This window comes from Drosophila willistoni (assembly GCF_018902025.1).
Source record: "Drosophila willistoni isolate 14030-0811.24 chromosome XL unlocalized genomic scaffold, UCI_dwil_1.1 Seg141, whole genome shotgun sequence".
Taxonomy (NCBI): Eukaryota; Metazoa; Arthropoda; class Insecta; order Diptera; family Drosophilidae; genus Drosophila; species Drosophila willistoni.
Window position 1 is genome coordinate 10835019 of NW_025814052.1, and position 21062 is coordinate 10856080.

At 39.2% G+C, this 21062-nt stretch overlaps 2 protein-coding genes across 4 annotated transcripts in view; both read right to left on the bottom strand.

Annotated features, from left to right (window-relative positions):
- Positions 1-21062, bottom strand: part of LOC6641088 (myb-like protein H) — an 80542-nt gene that overhangs the window by 58802 nt on the left and 678 nt on the right. For all 3 annotated transcript variants that reach the window (XM_023175330.2, XM_023175329.2, XM_023175331.2), the window contains exon 2: positions 19715-19983. In XM_023175330.2, the coding sequence (XP_023031098.1) occupies positions 19715-19952 (238 nt within the window). In that variant the 5' untranslated portion in view covers positions 19953-19983. The remainder of the gene's footprint in view (positions 1-19714; positions 19984-21062) is intronic.
- Positions 8287-14822, bottom strand: LOC124460458 (trichohyalin). Its single transcript, XM_047011280.1, has one exon. The coding sequence runs from the start codon at positions 14812-14814 to the stop codon at positions 9070-9072; it is 5745 nt and encodes a 1914-aa protein (XP_046867236.1). The 5' UTR covers positions 14815-14822; the 3' UTR covers positions 8287-9069.

A 21062-nucleotide genomic window follows, 5' to 3' on the forward strand; every position in this document is an offset into this window, starting at 1 on the left:
TTCTGCACATACACACACACACACACTCACACAGACAACCAGCTGATGCCTCAATCTTAAAAGCTGCTGGTGATGGATGAGCAACAGCAGGAATGACAGGATGCATGCACATAGTCATTTATGACCATTAAAAGCAAAAGTGAAACAAATAGAATATATAAATAAATCTATATATGTATAAGGACTTTAGCACTCGGCGACATGAGGCCAAATGTCATCCCATTCCCATTCCCATTTCCCATTCCCCATACTCAATCCCGTATAGTTATAATTCATTTTGTGGTGGACTCCGTCGAGGCGGAAGACCAAGAAAAAGAATCGCGTGACGAGTGACGACTAGAGGACTGACAAGGGTAGACAATTAATTCGAAACACGAAATGTGCGTGTGTGTGTGTGTTCCTCTCTCTCATCGTCTCTCGTTATCTCGACAGCCTGACTGTGGGTGTATGTACTTGTATTTGCCATCACCCCACGCCACCTAACCCACCTACTACCATTTTGAAAGTGCTAAAACTTTTATCATTAACGCTGAAAATCAGCTTAATATTGTGCGGTTCTTTTGTTGTTTGTTTGTGTTTTATTTTCCTTTTCTTTTTTTTTATTTTTAAACAATGATAGAGCAACGATAAATGTCAAAAGGTATCCTGATGATGCCATTGTAGAGGCTGCTACTTTTGGAATCAAAGCAACGAAGTTTCCATACTCTGTAGTATAGTTTTGAGGTCCTCTTGAATTGAGCTGGAACTTGGACCTGCATATAATCGCATGCATATCGAATCGAACTCTGTTCTTATAAGTATATATGACTTTAAAATTAAATGTTTGTTTAACCCTTTTTGAAATGAAATGCTTCGCTTGTGTATTATGGGTAAACTTTGAGTATTGTTTTGAGAAACTCTGAAAACAAATGTACTTTTAATTGAAGATTTTGCCATATAAAGAGTTATATTATAGCATATACATTCTGTAATCCTTCTTGTTATCACCATTATGATGATGTTGACTGATGTCAAATCCTTGAATTACTGCCAGCTGTTAAACCATTTCAAGGGTATACAAAATAAGCCAGGGAAAAGTAAAAAGAATGTAGCATACTTTTGTGCGCCTGGAGACAAGAGCAGCAGAAAAAAAAATAACACGGAGTGAAAAATGAAACAAATGCCCGCCAAGCAAATTGATTAAACTCGCACACACACACACACACCCCAAACAAACATATATATATATATATATAGAGAGAGAGAGAGAGAGAGAGAGAGAGAGAGAGGGGTGGTGGTGGTGGTGGTGGGGTAAGAGCAAACATTTACTTTAAACCACACCCTTCAACCCACATTTGGCTACCCAACACCACCTACACCACTTGAGCCACTTTTAGCTTTGACGCTGAACAGCGTTGCGTATGCGCATTATTTAAAATTAGCGCAGTGGAAACATTTTCCTACAACCAACTGTGCGTGTGTGTGTGAGTGTGTGTGTGTGTATGGCCTTTGTGAGCTTTGCTTTGCAGTGCTTAAAAATAATTTAATTGTTAGCATAAGCTCTTTAATGTATTTCTTTTTCTGCCGCCTTCCACCAGCCACTTGCTTTTAATGGCATGAGCAACCATCAGTTGTGTATGTGTGCGTTCGTGTGTGTGTGTGTGTGTGTGTGTGTGTAAGTTGGCTTACATTTAAGCCAATTATGGCAGCTTAAACATTCGCTACTTGACTGTACCGGCAACAGTAGCAACGTCTTCAATTTACCCATCTAAGGACTAAAAAACAAAATGCAAAGGATTTGATGAGCTGCGATGAAACTTAAATACCCTAATCTATGTATTTAGTTGGGAAAAGTTGTTAAATTTAAATACCTAGTTAGTTCTTGTCGCAATTTGTAAGCCCAAAAGAAGCCCCAAACACAATGGGCCAACCAACAGCCATTCAAAACCAGAATGATAATAATCAAATCATTGCAACAATTTTGAATAACTTTATACAAATATTTACCCAAAAGCGAGTCCTTTCATGCAAAACAATTCCTCCATTGTTCTTTTCAACGCTTTCACACGCTTTCGGACGCTTTTCATTGAAATCAGGTCTTCTGTTTAGGGCCCAAAGCGAAATACATATACATATAATATTTAAATAATATTATTATTCCTTGTCGTCCTCTTTCTCAATTGTTCTCAGTTTTAAATCCACTTGCAATTGTTTAATCTGCAACTGACACTTTTTTCTCCTTGATTGGTCAGTCCATGTCTTTCTCTGCATTATCTGATCAATTTTATGGACACATATTATGCAAATGCGTATTCATTTAGTCACTCAACCAAATCAATCAGCCAGCTATCCACACTCATGCATAGTCATCGATTCAGTCGAATCAGTCACTCATGTTACATTTGACAATAATACATACATACACACATACATACATACAACATATATGTACATATTTGCATTTGCAGGGAACAAACAATTGAATGGCAAGTGAGTTTGGGTTTGGGAAGTTGGCCAGGTTTACATAGGTAGTTCGCGAAATGAATTGGGCAAACAAATCAGGCAAATAAACTAAATTAAAGAGCAGTAAAATTAATTACAATTGATTGTTCGCACAAAATTCTATGAATTTCTATTGTTATTTCGATAAAGTGTGTTTTTTTTTTTTTGTTATCCAATTTTCATGTATTACTTAAAGCGAAAACAAAATTTTTTGTGCCTTTCTGAAATTGTCAACGTTGGCCAATTCAGTTGCCCCCATCCAACATCCCAAATGTCCTCCTCGACTCCTCGATTGAGCGACCCCCACATCCGACCAACCGACTAGTTGACCAACATCCCGCCGGCTCGCCTGCTGTGCTGCTGACAGCAAACAGTTGTTTTGCATAAAAATGCCATTGCTGCAGCTGCAGAGGACTGAAAACTATAAACTGGTGACTGGAGACAACCAGAGATTGTGAGATACACACACACACAGACAGAGAGAGAGAGAGAGAGAGAGAGAGAGAGGGGGAGAAAATTGGGTGTGAGTGTGTACCATGTTTTTACACACAATGAATTTGTAGTGCGAATTGCGAATACAAATGCGAATGGGATTGCATCTTGAATGACAGTATACACATACATACATACATATATACGTAAGCAACAAAAAACCATATGTACAGACTTAAAAAAAAAAAACAAACTAACTGCCTAAATTTCATTTGCACAATATACACAACAGAAATTTAAAATGCAATTACACTGTGTAACAAAAATTGAAAAAAGAATTGCATGCACTTGGCTCTCAATCTCCAAGTGAATCTATGGACAACTGATCCGATGTTTCATTAGCCAACTCATTTACCCAGCTCGATTTTGAAAGAAAGTGGAATCTAAAGTTCTATGACATACAGAAGTAACCCGAATATCTCCCTGAGTAAGTGAAGTGAATGAGAAATGCTTCTATGGCAAAGGTCGATGTCAATTTATAATTGGAAAACCCCATTGTGGTTTTGCCATTACCTGAAAGGTAATTGTAATTATGTTGGTAATTATAAATTTTTGAAGTGAGTAAGTGACGAGTGAGATAAGTTCATTAAGCTGTCGTTTAAGCAGACTAGGACAGTCTTTTCATAATTCCACTCAACCTATGTATAATTTTTTATGAAAATATGAAAAGGAAAATGTTTTGATTTTGTCATTTAGACGCAGAGTTGGAGAAAGAGCAAAAAAATGAGAATAAACCAACTATTAAATCCTTGTTAAATCTTTATGGAGACTTTAAAGTCTAACAAATTTTTCACTGCTTAGAGAAAGTAAGCAACTGATTCGATTCTCCTATGTGACCAAGTTAGAAATGTAACAAAAGTTATCTCTTTTCTTTTTTAAAGTTTTCCCTCTGTGGGCAATTCGTTTTGTGTTTCTTGAATACATTTTCTGTTTGGGGGGGGGCCATATTTCGTGGGCCATTTGTGGCTCAAACATTGACGGCTTATTGGCCAAGTCACGCATCTGCTGCCTGCTGGGTGTTGACTGTTGCTTGTTGGTTGATGGTTGATGGTTGTTGGCACTTGGCTAACTGGCATTGCCAATGGATGCATTGGCTATCGATGATGAAGCAAAAATATTCATCAGTTTTTATCCATCCATTTACCCATCCATGTGTGCGTATGTGTGGTTGCTTATTTCAATATTGTCGAACAATTATGCACAGGCGGCAAGTTTGTTGCCATTTGTCGGTGATTCCTTTTATTTTTTGACAACTCATCGGCCATTGAAAGTGCGAGAATTTACGCAGATGGCAAAGAGTCTACATGCTCATAGTTCATATAATGATCACGATTTATTTCAATTCATTGCACACAAAAAGGCTTAAGCTGACTCTTGCTCCATTCTAATTGTCTGTCATCTTGCTATCCCTCTCTCCTTCTCTAGGGAGGATAATGAAGTTGCTTGACTTGCAAATAACAAGAGTAAAAAAAAGGGTAGATTTTATTTCAATCTAATTGCAAACCTTTCATATTTTGGTAGTCACTTTAGAGAATTAGCTTTTATCGATTAAATTGCTTAGCCACAGAAAAACAGAGACCAAAGTAAGGTTAATGTGGCATTTTTGGTTTTCTGTGTTGTTTTCTTTTAGCCAAGTATCTAATCCAATTTCTTAAAAGGATTCATTTCTTTTTCGGTAAAATTTTCATTAAGAAGTCCTTTTGTTGTTCTTTTTTTTTTCTACATACACGCACTTTTCGTCTGTGTGTGTCTCTCTCTTTCTCTTTCTCTTTCACTTTCTCTTTCTCTCTCTTGCTCTAACTTTCTATTTGTCTGTGTTGATGTTGGCTTTTTGTTAGGTAAACATAATCTAAGCATGTTTTCAATTAATTTAATACCGCTTTCCAAGCATTTTGTTGGATTTCTTTTGGTTTTCTTGGTTGGCTTATTTGGCAAACCGCAGAAATGTATGCTATACTTTTCTCATACAGAAACCAGTGCGAATGATTAATGTGACTTTGCCACGTGGGCGTATACGCAATTTTATTGTTTGCCAATGTCAAAGGTTCTCGCACAAAAAGAAGAGAGCAAAAGCCAAATAACAAAAATTGTCATCACTTCAATAAGTGATACGAACATACATACATACATACATACAGACACACTGACACACACAAACACACTTATCGTACTTCTTTGCAAAGTAACTGAGCAACAGCTTCACCAACCTTTTTGGGATACCATTTATAAATGACCAAAGTAGACATATCCAACTCTATAATGAATATATGACAAATTTGCTACCAATTGCCTGTAACGATCGTCACTCTTAAATTCTTGACGCCATCGGCACAATAATCAAACATTAAGTTGAGAATTTTTCTTTCAACCGTAAAACCGTAGTCTATGAACAAGAAAACTGTCAATTCTATGCACTTATACATCAGTCCATTTAGTTTTGGATCCATGAGCTGTTAAACCTGAATTATGCAGGTTATTTTTTCTTTCATAGTGCTGTCATAGTGAATACATCTTGCCGAATCTTAAAGATTAAACCAGATCATCGTATATAGATTAAATTTTTGTTTTAAAAGAGTTGAATACAATTGGCTAAACAAAAATGAAACACAATATTTTCCATAACTTGGCGAACTTGCTGAAATATAACAGAAATGCTTTTATTTGGATTTTTCTTTCTTTCTTTCTTTTTTTTTCATTTTTTGAGGTTGTTTTGTTCGTTCTTTGCTAACTTTGCATGCTAGTTACTTAGAATGAATCGATTATTGATCAGTTTTTCTTGTAACTTTTGTTACGTTTCAGAGCCGCACACTCTTTATACTTAACTTGCGTACTTGTATCTGTCAAGTGGATCAGCAGGCTGTCGTCCTGGCTGTCGTTGTCCTGGCACTTTTGGTTACTTTTATCACAGCAGCCACGCATCGTTGGGCTCAAACAAAAGGCAAGTGGAGAAAGCGCATTCCGATGCATTTTGCATTTCCATTGCCAATGCTTTTGCTTTTGCTTTTGCTGTGTGCACTCAAACGTAGAGATGACAATGATGATGCTGATGATTGGCCAAGCAGATGAGATGAGAGCAAACTTCCACTACGTCTCCCTTTCTTCACTAGAAAGATTTTTGGATGGATTTCAACAGATTCAACATGACTTGCATTACAATAATTCACTTGTTGTTTGTCCATTTATACTCTATTTACCCAGTATCAAGAGCAACAGTAACAATATCAACAATGATGATGATGATGATGATGATGATGATCTGCATCTGGTGGAACTTTTGCCTTTTCGTGTTCCTCAATTGGATTTTTATTTTCATGCTGTTTTTGTGTTCTTCGTATTTCCGAATGTTTGCCCAATTGTTCAACCGCTGTAAATAAAACGTAGCATTTCCGTTTCCATATTGTTTGGCCGATTGCAATTGAGGAAAATTTTTCGTATGTTTTCACTTGCGCATTGTTCTCTCTCTTTCTCTCGATTGCAATATATTTGTTTTTTATCCATTTGGCAATGTGGATTTTTAATTTTTATGTATATTGCTGCTTCTGTTATGACAAGTGCCAAACAAATAATTTCCAATTTTTTTTTTTGTTCTTGTTATACGAAAAGCAGAAAAATAGTTTCAATTGTTTCAATTACATTGCCATGCCATTGATTGATATGGAAATTGAAGAAGTTTCATTGATTTAACAAAAATCTAATTAATTTTCAAACAGTAAGAAAAAGGAAAAACAATCGAACCCAGAGAGATAAACAAACTGTTCAAATTGTTGAAAACTAATACACAACAAGGACCGGAAAATGGCAGAAAATGAAAGAGGATATAGAAAAGAGGTGAAGCAACAAAAAACAAAAAAAAAACCAAGTGGGTCAGTTGATGCAATGCCACATGTTGGCAAAATGTCCAACATGCTAGGTAAACACCAACAAACACACACACACCCACACATACACACTCATAGAGAGACACACACACACCATCAAAATAATTAATATCCTTTCAAATGTTACATGCACTAATTACAACAAACAAGCAAAACACAGCAACAAAAGAAGCAACAAAAACCTCTAAACTAGAGCAAAGGCAAAAAAGAAAAATTTCTACCAACTGATATACCAAGTCTGTCCCTGTGTGAGTATATGTATGTGCGCATAAGGGTATGGTGAGAGAGAGAGAGAGATGGAGTGTTTTGTCAAGGTCGCTTCAATGCATGCATGTTGTATATACATACATATATTTCTGTTGTTGTGCATTTATCGGTTGCTAGTTTTACTTTTTCGCCATTTTCGGTTCTATACCCTACAACCATATAGGCAAATAAGAGTATTTCGGACTCTACTCCAAAAGCTGTGTAATATATCAACCATCTCTAATGCATTGATGATAGATAAACGATAGCAATTACGAGATATCGATATCGCTCAGGCTTAAAAATTTTATCGATAAGCCTATTTAAAGGTCTAATCGAAACAGTCACATGACATTAAATAAATAAGGTAATTAAGCCATTCTCGTTTAATAAACTTTACAACATAAGCGAATCAAGGTATACTAGTCCATTTTTGAGAAATGTTCAAAAGTGTGGAGCTGAATGGCTTGCTTCAGTTACCGCAGGGTATACCAAAGTCAGTGCAATGACTTACAATATTTTCGTTTTCGCTTTTTAACCTTTTTTTTTGTGTTCTTGGTTTGGGTTTTTTTTTTTTTTTCGGTTTGTTTGTTTACTCTCCCGCCACAATGTATGCCTCTACTTTGCCTTTTGGCTTGTGCCCATCTTTGTTTCATCCGCTTGCTGAAAAACTCATTAGTCAAAGAATTTCACTAGAAAATATTTCCAATTAGGCTCTCACAAAGATAAAGTAAACTCAAAACCTTAAAGAGTAGAAACTCATATGTATATAACCTGACAAAATTTGAAGCATGCGATAACAAGTTCAATTTGGATACTTTGAAACCAAATTACAAACAATTAAATGACGATTGAAGCAAAACAAGGCAAATTTGAATACAATGAAATGTATAGCATACCTTTGAGGGCGGCTACATTTCGATTCGGGAGTTGAACCTTTAATTAAATTCACATAAATTTTGGTTTTAATTAGCGCGTTACGCGTATAAGCCATCGTTAATATCTGATTTCAATGGCTATTCAGACATTTTGACGACTGCTGTCGCCTTGTCGCCTTTGAGTAATTGATCAGCCTATCAATTTACCCTTTAACCAACACACACACATACACACACAGACACACCCAAGCAAATACTTAACATTCCCCTTTCCTTTGCACAGAGTCACAACGTATATATAGTCGATTCAATTAATTTGACATCATTTATTATGCAGACGAAAAAAAAAATGATTGTAAAAATACAATAATAAAAGGAATTAAAAACGAACCAAATTTGCTGACGGAGGTAAAACACACGAAGACATTCTGCGGGGGGAGGGGGAATAGGTGAAGGGCCAATGCAAGTCAAGAAATTGCTTTTTAACGCACAGACGGCAACTTTCCAGTCGGAGTAGACTTTCACTCCTTCAAGTACATGAGGGGATTGACTATGGACAGGAGACGCCAATGGAGATGAAACTGCAGGTGCACTATGTGTATGTGTATGTGTGTGTATGTGCGCACATGTGAAGTGGCATCGCAGTAGTCTGGCAAGCAAAGTTTACTCACGGCTCGCAAACAAGTTTCAATTTACATTTACGTCGGGGTCTCTGGTTTTTTCGCTTTTTTCCCTGCTTCTCCTGTTTTTTTTTTTTTTTTTTGTTTTTTGTTGTTAAATTGAGTTTGACTTTAGTTGTCGAAGATACGACAAGCATCGTCGCGATGGCAAGTAGCAAAAATCAACATTGACACAGAGGCAAGAAGTGAATAAGCGACCTGGCCCGTGCCACCCGACCCAATCCAAAGTGATTTCAGCCATCCCGTGTATGAGGTCACAAAATAAAAAAAAAAAGAAAACTTTTGCAGCAGTGCTGACGCGTAACCAGAAAGCAAACACTGATGCAGGCCGACGACGATGACGATGACGATATAAGTGAGTATAATTAAAATTCCTACCCCTCCCTGCCTCTGTTTCTTCCTTTGGTGGGATAGTTAGTGTTTTCTTCGTGTAGCTTTTGGCGTTTCTTTGGGATTCACTCGATTGACGTGTTGCTGCCAGTTGTTATATAATTTACTAATATTCTGCAGAGCCTCTCTGGCCGGACCATGGCTCATATCGCAGTGATCGTTGAAAAGACGTTGCACGAGGCGAAAGCAATGTTTGGGCAAATGCTTCTTTTTACGTTGCAATTGTTCATTTGTCCGCCAAGTGGCCACTAGACGGGCATTCTCTTCCTGCTCTCGTTGTCGTTGATAATTAGCAGCTTTTAGCTCCATTTGCCGTTTGAGTGGTTTTCCCAACACTGACTTCAAATGAGACTCCAGTTGGGTATCTAGTTCCGCTAGTTGAAGATTAAAACTAGCATTGACCTCATTGCCATCGATAAGAGGTGTGGAGAGTTTGCGGAATATATTGAAAGATAAATGTAAATTTTGAATTTCTTTCTGGTGCACCAAATTAACCAGATGTTCCCGTTGATTCTGGTAACTAAAATTCTCGAAATCCTCCGGCTCCTCCTGTTCATCACAATATTGCGTAGCCCGACGCTGTCTATGAAAAAGCCGTATTACACTAATGGCCTGATGTGCCATGTGTTTTCTGATTTGGCTATCCTTTTGCCGCCACTTCGCATTACGCAATTTACGCTCCATTAGCACATTTTCAGCCATTAAGTGACGTATTTCCATCTCTGGTGTCTCACATCTTGCCCTGAGCTCTCCTTGTAATAGACAACCAAACGCCTGACTTTCTTCAGCATCGGTAAGCTGATTCGTTTGAGCCAGATGCGAACGATCATCGTCACTTTGTGACGATTGTGAATGCATATTTTGATGACATGTCGAAATTCTACGTTTTTGTCGTCCAGTTTGTATGCAATAAGTTAACACAGACGACAGTCTATCCTGTGATCCCTTGTGCTTTATATCCAGCTCCTCATCTTGAGGGCTATCGGCATCGTCGGTTTTTTGCAAATTCAATTGTTGTTCCCATTCCGAGACACGAGAACGTACCCAGTCGTGATAGTTAATTTGCTCTTCAGTGTTTCCATGGGGTCGTGGTGGAATTTTATTCAATTGCCTAGCCGATAGTTCCTCCTCAACAACATAGGATTTTTGATGGGGACAATATCTGCCTGCTAGCAAGTATTTGGGATCCGCTCCACTCGATGACTGCAGGGAATCAAAAGACTGAAGAGAGGATTTCCGGGAGAACGGGGATGATTGACACCCTTCCGAACTAGGCGGTGTGATCTGGCCAGCTATCGAACGAGGGCCATCTGTCTGCGTTTCGAATTCGTCAACGCTTGATTCCTGATAGTCTTCCGTGAAACGCGACCAACGTTCATCCTGTGGCATGTCGGCAAGTGGCACAGGTTGGAAATACTCTTGACTAGAACTGGGGCGAGGTCGAAGCTTTCTGTGTTGCAAGTGTCGCTGCAATTGCCGCCGAATTTTAATCTCTGACTCACTATAGGGATTAAGCAGGAATTGATCATCATTCAGCTCAGAGCTGGGTATCATAGGAGTCTCGCCCAATGTTGGCATATGATCTTCCAAATGTATATACTGCTGCAGCATTGGCGACCACATAAAGTCCCATTTGGATTTAGGTTCGGGTTTTGTGTTCAAGGCTTCCTGCTTATTAGCTTCTTCATCCGTTTTTTGGGTGGCATGCTTCTCTGAATTGGTTTTCCTCTTTTCTACAAGTGTCACTTTCAGATCCTGAAGTAATTTCAGCTTAGTTGCATTTTCTCTTTGCCAATTGGCCGAAAACTCATCGGGCGGAGGCAGGGACTCTGTTAAAGCACTGCGCTGAGTCGTGCCAGTCTCTTCTATATTATCCCCTTCGTCCATTCCAGTTTTCAGAACTTCTAGTTTCTTAAACGCTTCTTGTATCTCGCAGTCCAATCTGTCCTTCTCCGCCACCATTTCATTAACGCAATTCCAGGCTTTTTTCCACTCCTCCTGCACTTGAATAGCTTCTCGCCGCTGCATTATTTGTCGATAGTCTCCATGACATCGTCGTTCTAGCTCCACCTTTGGGTCTGTTGCGTACTTCTCTTTTTGATCACCAATCTGGTATGGATTTTCTTGTCTATCCCTCCGTTTATATTGTTTATTCTGTTGAGTTTCCATTATAACTTCATCGTGTTCTGGTTCTTCCCTAGCTTCGTGTTCTCTGGTCGACTGTATGTCAGTTTGTTGTTGTGTTTCCTCTGAAATTTGTCTTGCCAGTAAAATAATTTCTCTAGCCCTTCTCGCCTGCTCTTCCAACTGGCGTTTATGATTTTCTTTTTCGCTTTTCTCACGCCTTGCTCTCTGGCGTTCAATCTCATGTTCTACTCTTTGCGTTCCTTTCTCGTGACCTTCTTGCTGAAGCTCAAATGCTTGTTTCTCTTTGTCTTTTTGGCGTTCGAATTCTTCGTGTTTCTTTTGTTTGTTCTTTTCTTCCTGGTTCTTCCTTTCATTTTCTTGTTTCTGGCGATTGATCTCTTCACTTTCTGTTCTCCTTTGCTCGTCTTTTGGACGCTCTAGACGTTCTATTTCTTTTCTATCGCCATTTTCTTTTTCTCTTTGCCGTTCCATGACACGCCGCTCTTTTTCCCTGGTTTCGTTTTCCGTGCTTTCAATCTCTAGTGTTTCACGAATTTTTCTTAACTCTTCTCTTAGGCGCTCCTGTTTATTTCTTTCTTTTCTTGCCCGTTCATCTCTTTCCTTTTCCCTTTGTCGCTCCTGTTCTTTCCATTCATATTCCTTTCTTTTAATCTCTTGTTTTTCGCGAATTTTTCTTTCCTCTTCTCTTTGACGCTCCTGTTCTTTTCTTTCTTTTCGCTCCAGTTCTTTCCTTTCATTTTCCTTTCTTTCGATCTCTTGTTTTTCGCGAATTTTTCTTTCCTCTTCTCTTTGACGCTCCAGTTCTTTCCTTTCATTTTCCTTTCTTTCGAATTCTTGTTTTTCGCGAATTTTTCTTTCCTCTTCTCTTTGACGCTCCTGTTCTTTCCTTTCTTTTCTTGCCCGTTCCTCTCTTTCCTTTTCTCTTTGCCGCTCCTGTTCTTTTCTTTCGTTTTCCTTTCTTTCAATCTCTTGTTTTTCGCGAAGTTTTCTTTCCTCTTCTCTTTGACGCTCCTGTTCTTTCCTTTTTTTTCGCTCCTGTTCTTTTCTTTCATTTTCCTTTCGTTCGATTTCTTGTTTTTCGCGAAGTTTTCTTTCCTCTTCTCTTTGACGCTCCTGTTCTTTCCTTTCTTTTCGCTCCTGTTCTTTCCTTTCATTTTCCTTTCTTTCGATTTCTTGTTTTTCGCGAATTTTTCTTTCCTCTTCTCTTTGACGCTCCTGTTCTTTCCTTTCTTTTCGCTCCTGTTCTTTCCTTTCTTTTCGCTCCTGTTCTTTCCTTTCATTTTCCTTTCTTTCGATTTCTTGTTTTTCGCGAATTTTTCTTTCCTCTTCTCTTTGACGCTCCTGTTCTTTCCTTTCTTTTCGCTCCTGTTCTTTCCTTTCATTTTCCTTTCTTTCGATCTCTTGTTTTTCGCGAATTTTTCTTTCCTCTTCTCTTTGACGCTCCTGTTCTTTCCTTTCTTTTCGCTCCTGTTCTTTCCTTTCTATTCGCTCCTGTTCTTTCCTTTCTTTTCGCTCCTGTTCTTTCCTTTCATTTTCCTTTCTTTCGATTTCTTGTTTTTCGCGAATTTTTCTTTCCTCTTCTCTTTGACGCTCCTGTTCTTTCCTTTCTATTCGCTCCTGTTCTTTCCTTTCTTTTCGCTCCTGTTCTTTCCTTTCTTTTCGCTCCTGTTCTCTCCTTTCATTTTCCTTTCTTTCGATTTCTTGTTTTTCGCGAAGTTTTCTTTCCTCTTCTCTTTGACGCTCCAGTTCTTTTCTTTCTTTTCTTGCCCGTTCATCTCTTTCCTTTTCCCTTTGGCGCTCCTGTTCTTTCCTCTCATTTTCCTTTCTTTCAATCTCTTGTTTTTCGCGAATTTTTTTCTCATCTTCCTCTCTTTCCCTTTTCTGTCGCTCCAGTTCCTTCCTTTCGGATTCTTTATATTTGGCAAGTTTTTCTCGTTCTTTTTCTCTTCGTCGCTCCCATTCTATAATTTCCTTTTCCTTTCTTTCGATCTCTAGTTTTTCGCGAATTCTTTTTTCCTGTTCTCTTTGGCGTTCCTGTTCTTTTCTTTCTTTCCTCTCCCATTCCTCTCTGTTCTTTTCTCTTTGTCGTTCATGCACCTTCATTTCGTCTTCTTTTCTTTCGATCTCTTGTTTGTATAATTTTTTGTGCCCTTCGCCCAGGTGTATTCTTGCACGTTTCTCTCTTTCGTCCATTTCCATTTTAAGCAACTCCAATTCCTTTATTTTTGTTTCCACTTCGTATTCCCGCTGCCTTATTATTTCCTCCTCTTCAGCCTTCAGAAGGCTCCCACGCATTTGTTTGGCCATCTCTCTATGCATTTCCTTCAGCTCTTCATATGCTGCTTCTTTTCGTCTCGCATTCTCAGCCCGCAATTCCTGCTGGCGGATTTCTGCTTTTCTCTTCTCTTCCTCCATTTCGAGTCTTTTTTTGATTTGTATATCCTTCTTCAAGAGAATCTCACACAATTCTAGCTCAATTCGCTTGATCTCAGCCTCCTCTGAATTGTCGACATCGCTTATCAATATCAGATTTGCATTGTCCTTTGGACTTGGACTTTTCTGCCTGAGATTTCTGGACCGTTGATGTTGATCTCTTCCTTCATTTTCACGTACCTTATTGGGTTTTTCTTTCCACATTTCTTGCTCTTTTTCCCACTGTTCACCGATACGTTTTTCGTACAACTGCTGCTCTAGTTTCCTTCTTTCAATCGCCTTACGCTCATATTCGCGCCGATCCTGCACCTTGCGATGGCGTTCAAGTGTCTCCTTCTTCAGCCTTTTTCTTTCCGTTTCGATTCGTTGTTGCTCTTGTTTATTTCTCTCGGCCTGCTGTCGACGCTCCTGACTCCGCTCACGTTCTCGCCGTTGTCGGTCAAGAGCCTCTCGTTGCCTACGCTCTTGAATTTGTAGCTTCTTGCGCTCTTGCTCTTGCATGTGGAAGTTGGCACGTGGCGTGTCAAGATTTTTCATTCGCTCCTTAGACAACTCGTTTCTGGCAACTTTAGAGTCCCTTTTTCCCTGGTCCACCTTGCCCGCGCCACATTTTCGCGCATTGGGCTTTGAGAGCTCATCAACGGGCTTCCAATGCATCTTTACATGCGTAGATCTAGGATTATCTCCGTGTCGGCGTGTCGATAAGTCATCTTGGCACGGTTTCTTCGTTTCCCTTATATTTTTGGCTTCTATAGTGTCCAAGTGCTTCACTCGACCACGTTGATCCCTATTTTTGTCGTTCAGATTCGTGTACGAGGGCTGCGGAACCCGAAGCAACGGGGGACTATTCCCATCTACCATGGCCATGGCCGGTCGCATACGCAACAATGAACGCAATTCCCGATTACAAGTCCCCATCTCAGTGAAGGGTGAGCTCAATCGATTCGTATTTTTCAACTGTGAATACATTATATCCACCAAATAATTGCGAACGTGGGCTTCTTCCTTGTCAACTCGGGTAAAGACACCCAACCACTGGGTGCATAGATTCAGCTTGTTGTCTTTCCCATCGTCAGTTTCGATTAGCTTACGTATCAATGCAATTTTATGGCGGCAATTCCGATCACGTTGCTCTTCTGTCGAATGTTTCGGAGCAGCCCTATCATGTTGCACGGGACGGTCATCCATTTCGTGGCGAGTAGCTTTTTTCTTTACAATTTGCATTTCAAATATCACAATTATTGTTAAGAAGTATTCTCAAAGCCTACTACAACACATGACCTGACAAAAAGGAAATATCGATTTCTTTATGTGCCAACGATATATCAAATGACTGCTCCCCCTTTCTCTCGCTTTCACTTTCGCTTTCGCTGCGAATAATTTCAAACCCCTAAAACCCAAAGTTTGCCCCCATTTGGCAAATTGATTGGCCAAGCATAAAGTGCGATTAATGTGCGCTAAATGAAATTAATAAACTGCTAAGAGTTTTCTTAGGCTAAAAGTCTTAGGCAAGTATTTATTTAGCCCCCCCAACCTTTCCCACATGGCGGAGGGGTGGTTAGCCTTCATCATTCATCAACTACAACTACATGTGTGTATGGGTGTGTTCGTGGGTGTTCAGAAGGCGTGTTGTTAGGCATTTAAAAACATTTCAATAATGATTAAGACCAAAAGCCTCAATCCTCCTCCATTACCATTTATGTCGAACAATAATTAAATTCGAGAGAGAGAGTGAGAGAGAAAGGACTAAGAGGTGAGAAAGAGAGGAAAAAGTTTAACCCTAAAAACCTAAATTGCTCTTTCTCATCCCCTTATTCAATCGTCCCTATTCTATTGTTTGGCAATGATAAGCCCCCAAATATGCTCAATTCCACCGCCATCTATAATTGAGTGTTGGCAGTTTTCATAATAATTAATATTTAAATCCGTTTTATAAAAGCCATTTTTATATCATTTGTTTGCATAACTTTTTGGCCATACCCAAACAAAAGTTTTTGGCCAAAAACTTTTGCGGTAGACCCTAATCTGGCATTGTCAGGGCTCACAACGGTCAAACGATTTTTTGTTTTCCCAATTGTTTTCAACGATTAGCAAAAATTCATTTAGTTGTAGTTTTCTCTACTTCTTTCTAATTCCATAAGTAGAAGATTAACTCTAAAAAGCAATAAAAAAAAAGGTTTCCAAAGGCTGCTTTAACTTGCAATTTGTCATACATACATATACATACATATATAATGTTGATCCCATAGTAATTGTTGGTCCAAAAATCAATTTTCAAGGGTCTGCAGAAAAATTCCAAAACTATGTCTGCAACAAAGTCCAAATTCAACAAAAAAAAAAAAAACAAAGAGTTTTAAGAAAACATGAACATAGGACACAATGCATTTGCATGATTATCCAATCGTGACCAGTTCAAGTTTCAGCTGAGACCCTTGGATCCGAACAAAATGACATCCAAGTTCAAGTCAAGTCTCATTTAGGCCGCTCAGTTCTCGCTCTCGCTCTCGCCTCACTTGTCCCCACTTTGTAGACCAATGCTCAACTGATTTATTTGATTTGATAAGTCTTGACGCAAATGTGATTCATTTACCGACCGAAAGGCCTGTTCGCCCCTTCTCGCAGCGGCGGCTTCTGCGACAAAGTGGAATGCGGTTCGTGTATCCAAGAGGCAAGGGCTGTAAGGTCCGACCTGACCGAACACCCAAGTTGTCGCATACAATTTGTGATCATGAGACGATGAACGAAAATGAAACCTTCTTTTGGTCATTCGATATGCACTGTAATTGCTCATCAAATAATACGATACCCTAATTTCAATAGCGAGAATATTGAATTTGTCATTCAGCAGACACAGAAACAAATATTATTTATTATGACTTTAAGTAAATACTTAATTAACGATCACATAGAAAAATGTTATAAAATATTCAATGAAAAACAAACTGGAATTTTATTCCAATTCAAAATCAAATATTCATGAGTCCTACCAAAAAATTGTTATAACCATTTCTAGTTTGAATCTAAAACGAGTTAGAGTATCTAGAATTTGGCTTAATTGTCTCATTAAACTGTTTATTCTTTAGTTTTTATAGCTTTTTTATGATAAGGCTTCCTCTGGCTGTTATTGTTGTTGTTGTTGTTGGGTCACCAGACCGACCACCACGGATCCAAAAGGTCAGACTGGGGCTATAGCAAAGGAGTAACAGTTGCAGACGCCGACTTAGATGCAGATACAGATACAGATACAGATACCGACAAACACATTTAAATGGTTGTCATCAATTACGCGTGAAATACAAAGACCAAGGAAAAGACACAAAATAAAACAAAAAAAGAAGAAGAAGAAACAAAGGGAAAGCATGAAGAGGGGAATCCCAAAATACTGTATTCCTCTTACGCTGTCTCTCTTTCTCTTAGTTGTTTTCTCTTTGCTCTATTTTCTTTTCTCTATCTTTATCTTGTCCTTTGGATGGTTTTCGTCGAACTAATTAGCGTGAATTATGGGAGTTTGATGAGTGCCCATACCAATGATGTCTGCTTTTGGCTCTGGGTCTGTCTCTCTGCTCATCTAACCAGCATTTGCTGTTGGTTTTTGGTTCTGGTCTGGCCTAATGAATGCTGGCTGGTAACTGGCAGAGGATTATGGGGGGGAGGGGGACGGACGCTCTCTGTTTTGTTGGCCATTTGTTGCTTTTGGTCTGAGGCCAGTTCAATTGATTCCATAGACATGGCTACCAGCGGGGGCATCTTAATGGCATCTACGAGTCGATTGGTGTTTTGGTCGAGGGCAATCCTATATGTAGATGACCCCTCAGAGAGATAAAGAGAGAGAGAGAGAGACGAGGAAGAGGCAGAGGCAGAGGTGGGCAAGTTGTCAGTGGTGAATCAATAAGCATATCTTAAATGTTATCTGAATGCTGTTATATTTAAACACACACACACAAAGACGACTTTGATTGATTGAGCCGACGCACACATACATACGAATTCTTATCCCTATCAAGTATCCCTCGCAGCATTATACATACACACATGCATTTGTATGCGTATCTGTATCTTTAGCTACAACTTTACGATCCGTCTTCAGCATCTGTTACAGCTCGAACATTGTTGTTTTCCTTTTTAACTTGACATTTATCGCTTTATACGCATTTCTTTTCCACTTCCATCTCCTTATGAATCTCCTCTTAGGCGGCTATATATTTACCAACTTAATTGGTAGTTATAGACGTTCAAATAAAATCCTGAGAAAAAGAAGCGGAAACAAAAAATCAAGTTTGAAGGAGCGCTAAGCGGGCCAATCCCCTCAAAAAGGTTATTATACGAAAATCTTCTTATTCCACATGATTTGATTCAAGTGGAAGAGAAGAGAACAAAACATACATATGGCAACTTGGATAAATTTGTATAAAATGCTACAAATTCTCTCCTTCGTTAACAGAGGAATTGCCCATATAATTGTAACTTTAATTGCCCCTTAATACCCAACTGTTGAGGCCCTTGACGCCCCCTTGGGCAATTGAACTCTGAACCGCACCTGGTTACTGTTCCCTTGATACTTTTAACCAAAGCGTCGGAGCAACAGCAACAGCAGGCAAATGATTGTCATTGTCTGTTGTTCGAATTGTTGTCTGCCGTTGCGTTTTATGTTTCATCTTCTGGCCCAGTGGCCAGTGGCTGAAATCAGTGGCAATCGGGCCAAGGCCCGAGGCCCAGTCACTTTAATTGATGCGTCCAGTTGAAATCATAAATCCCACTTGGTCTCAACGACTGAGCGAACGAGCGGCCAAAGCGGCCAAAGCGACCAAAGCGACCGAGATGAGTACAAGAGCAATAAAAATAAAATCAAATTTAATGCAAAATTAAATAAACTTGTGTTTCTCTCTCTCTCTCTCTCTCTCTCTCTCTGTTTGCTACTTGGGCTGCTGTCGCTTCTGCTGTTGCCACTGCGGCTGTTTTTCTGGTGTTTTGTGTGTATTTTCTTTTTGTATTTTTTGGCATCTTTCAACTTGTAGCCGCAGCTGGCACGAAAAATTCCAACTTTTGCCCAAGTCGTCCTGTTCCTGTGTCTCTCTATATATTTCTCGTTCTCTCTCTCTATCTCTCTCTCTCTCTCGCTTGTCTGTGTCTTATTTAATTTGCCACGCTGAAACGAGGCATACCCTTCATTCCTCGACCCCAGTGCCCCTCTCTCTCTTCCAAACAAGAGTCACCGCCGCATGTTCGTTGACTTTATTTGCTGTCTGTAATAAAATTAAAGCCCTTTAGCTATTGTACATACTTTCCAAAAATAAAAACAAAAAAATCCACACAGACAAAAAAGAAAACAATATTCCCTAAATGAAGTCAGCAAGACGACTATCAAATACACTAAGAGATCTTTGGCTTTGCTTTCAAAAAGTATAGAGAACAAAATCTTAAAACGTTTCTTTAGTTTCTAGATACTTTTTGATACTTTTGATTGATACCCTTTGGATAACCTCTGATAACACAGTTGATCCAAGAGGGTCGATTAAATGGTCTTTTTCTGTAGTTACAAACAAACTGATCAGTTTTAGTAGATTTTATGTGGCAGGGCATTAAAACGCATAACAAACAAATTGTATCTGAAGACACACACAGACCCGCACGCACACATATGTATATGCCGGATAACTATAACACACACACACGCAAGTTTTGCAACAAACCGTCGGCGACCCAACGAGCCATGAATGTGTAGCCTCTTAGCCCAAGATATGGCCATTAAGTTGGCCTTTTTTATGAGCCCATAGTCTCAGACTAGTTACATACATATGTACATCCGTCTGAGCCATAGTCATGTCGAAGATTTTGCATCAGTTAAGTTTAGGCTTTGATAATGAACTCGGTCCAAGAACAACAAAACAGAAAATGAGAAAACCAAATAAAAAGACGAAATGCAAGCAAAAAATACAAATTTCGTTGAACCTTTTGCCTGACCCTCTCCCATGAAGACGGTAAAATCTAACAAGAAACGTTTTCACGATCATAGAAATTGAAGTTAAAAATGTTGGGTAGGTAAAAGAGGTAACAAATTTCAACTTATTGCTAGATATATGTAACTTACCTCCACAATGATCCTTGAAGTCGTCACAGCAATCGCCCAATTTGAGACAGGCATGATCGCAATAGCATGGCTTATCGCTCAGATCCTCAATGATGGCATTTATGGGTGCCTTTTGCACCACGCACGACGAGTCGCGACCATTGCAACAGAGTTGCGCCTCACGGCAAGAGCCGCTCCAGGCGGCTCCTGGTAGCAATAGGATCAGCAGGAGAGGTCGAATTGGCAACGAATTGGGCATTGTAAAGCCGATTTAATCGATTAAGTGTTTTCTATATATAGACGTATATGTAAATCAAAGACCGATTAAACACACACACACACACACACATGGAGTGAGTTATGGAAATGCAATTTACGCCCAAAGAGCGGAAATTAAAACTAAAATTGAATTATGGCAATTGTGCTAGCTACTGCTGCTTCGACTACCAGAGAAACGATTGACAAGCCAAAGGGATAAAGAGGAGAGGGTGGGGTAGAGGGCATTATACAAAAATCGACAAACGCACAAATATGAACTCTAAACACGGCAAACGAAACGAAATCAAAGTAGGTCGTGCCCCACGGCTCTTTCTCAGAGGAAGAGGTCTACTACCAAAAGTAGAAAGAGGAGTAGAAGGAGGAGGAGGAGGAGGAGGAGAAGGAGGTCTAGTCCTTGCGGCTGTAACTTGCTACCTTTTGACTGTAAATCAATGACTTTGGCTTTGGCTTTGGCGTTGGCGTTGCCGTTGGCTTTGCATAAAATATTGAACAACAATACACAACAGACTCACGACACAGAAAACACTCGCGCCATATACTCCCATCAACATGGCCGTGTCGTTCTGGGATAATAAAACAAAGACTTCAATTTTCATAAATCGTTGCCAAGCAAAAGACAGTGTGAGAATTTATATTAACAGCTGCTGCTGCTGCTGGGGCTGCTCTCCCCCCGCCTCAACGCCTCCCCAAAATTGGAGAGGTCCAAAGCCATTGGCAGTTTCAAATGCAATGCGACGAAAATGTCGTAAAGGGAATTCATTTACAAGTTGGGACGACAAACAGCCAACCAATCAACCACTTTGAAATGATTTAAGCACTGTGACATGATCAATCATTGATCAGAGTTATCAAGATCACAATAAATCTTAAAACTTTCCCTAGATTTTGCCATTTAAATTGTTCTAGTATACGAAATTTGGGACATACTTAAAACAAAAACACAGAAAAAAAAAAAAATACAAATTTCGCAACCACAGAATCAACAACATTGGAAAATAAATATTATGCCACGCTGCTTGTCTCTGCATAAAAGTAAATAAATTATTTTGTAACAACCCAACCAAAAAAAAAAAAAAAAAAGGGAAAAACC

What these genes read in the sequence shown, in the direction of transcription:
- LOC124460458 (XM_047011280.1), bottom strand. Translation starts at nt 14,814, where the DNA reads ATGGATGACCGTCCCGTGCAACATGATAGGGCTGCTCCGAAACATTCG.